Below are 1,812 nucleotides of genomic sequence, written 5' to 3'. Positions count from 1 at the left end.
CGGGACAGGAGGCAATACCACTCCAATCAAATCTGAGATGGATGAGGGATGGGGCTGTCCACTCTGAATTTTTATATTGGGAAAGGGGCTGGGAGGGAATAATGCCATCCGTGAGTGAATTAACCCTTCGCCAAGGATGGAGCAGACTCCTGTCATCTACCGTGGATGTAAAGGGGAATGAATGGCCAGAGAGAGAGACCTCCTGCTTTATACTGGAGATTGGTCACTATTAGTAGAGCTGGCCTTAGTTATGGCAGCATTCAATCAGTAAAATCTGCAACAGCAGACACTGTGTTCTGTATATTTCTCTATACATGTCTTTTAAAAAGGGGTTAAAAGAGCATGACATTAACCATGGAGGACTGGACAAACAGGTTCCACAGAGTTCACTTCATTTTAAACACCTATCCTAAGGAGTAGGGACATCTTTACATAGACCAACAGTACTATGGAATCATCTGAGGTAGTAAACAAGGTATAAAATAAGGATGATTAGAGTCTCAGGTTTGTTAGTAAACATTATTATAACGAGAAGGTTGTTAAAGTGCTAATGAAACTATTATAATTGTCCGTGTTTAGCTCGGGATCCTGTTAGCGTCGGCGATGTGCATTAATAACAAGATATAAGTCCGTTAAGTAAAATTAAATTATAAAATCACAGATTATAATTTGTGTTTATTTGACTACGACCCTCAGCAATGCAAACCGATCTGCGTTACGTCAACGTCTGAGTTCCGCCTTCACAGGAAGTTGCCGGATTTCACCTGCGCATGCGCACAACGCTGCCGGGACACGGCTGTACCAGGAAGAGTAGCTCGTTTAGCTGTTCCGTATTCAGGTCCTATGTAGACAACAGCTTCGAAAACGTAAAACAACATTGCTGCATTGTTGAAGAATGAATGGAGAGAATTAGCGTTGGCGACCAGACCGGGCTCTGTCTTAAAGTCAGAAAAACAGCTAACTGGGTGCTTACGAGCTCGGAGGTGTTGTGTAGCCTTGTAGCCAGTTAGCTTCACTGCTTCTGCTGAATACTTCTGTTTCCGTATGGTGAGGTGGCACGCATGTCAGTTTGCGTAAGGTCATGGAGCCAGCTGTCACGTCTGCATTTTGGTAAATGAATATCCTAATGAGATTTGGACATTGTAGTTAGTGGTCATGGCTGGCTGGCTGTCCAGCTTCTCTACAGGCCACATAGTCTGAGGGCAGAGGCGCATTTCGGTGCTCTGATGCTTTCTACGATTCGACACGAATTTCCCTTCTGTTTTTAGTTCAGGTAAGATGCAATCCAGCCAGAGAGAGAGTGGGGGAAAGAGGGAGAGAGAGAGAGTGGGGGAAAGAGGGAGAGAGAGAGAGTGGGGGAAAGAGAGAGAGAGAGAGAGGGGAGGGGGGAAGAGAGAGAGAGAGAGTGGGAGAAAGAGAGAGTGTCCAATCACTTTTGAAATGCAGTAATATGTATCCTTCAGTTCAAGCTAGTTTATTCAGTGCATATGTTCCATTTCACAGATTTTGAGTAAACACACATAATAGTAAATATTCACAGAGAAATTCTAATTGATTCTTTATTTATTTTTAATCCATGTGGGTTACTTTAATTCTGCTGAATGTGAATGATCAGAGATTTACATTAGAATATTGCACATGGACAGTGGTTCTTGAATCCACGTTGTATCTACAGTACATGTATTATGACACGGTGTTCATACAGTGTGAGCAAATTTCATATTTCAGCTATCATTTAGATTATTATATTTCGCCCATATCCCAAATGACCCCAAAACAATAATGGTGTCCTTTGTATATTAAGGACATGTC

At 42.4% G+C, this 1,812-nt stretch overlaps 1 protein-coding gene across 3 annotated transcripts in view; it reads left to right on the top strand.

The window, feature by feature from the left end:
• The first annotated feature begins 365 nt into the window (after nt 1–365).
• slc35b3 (solute carrier family 35 member B3) overlaps nt 366–1,812 on the top strand; it is a 16,212-nt gene continuing 14,765 nt past the window's right edge. Inside the window, exon 1 of one of the 3 annotated variants that reach the window (XM_060861716.1) lies at nt 366–475. In XM_060861716.1, coding sequence (XP_060717699.1) covers nt 449–475 — 27 coding nt within the window. In that variant the 5' untranslated portion in view covers nt 366–448. Of the gene's footprint in view, nt 476–748; nt 1,274–1,812 lie in introns of those variants that run through there. The other 2 variants (XM_060861718.1, XM_060861717.1) reach the window with 2 other exon arrangements.

The sequence above is a fragment of the Tachysurus vachellii genome, chromosome 25, assembly GCF_030014155.1.
Source record: "Tachysurus vachellii isolate PV-2020 chromosome 25, HZAU_Pvac_v1, whole genome shotgun sequence".
NCBI classification, from domain to species: domain Eukaryota; kingdom Metazoa; phylum Chordata; class Actinopteri; order Siluriformes; family Bagridae; genus Tachysurus; species Tachysurus vachellii.
This window is presented reverse-complemented; position numbering and strand designations above follow the sequence as displayed.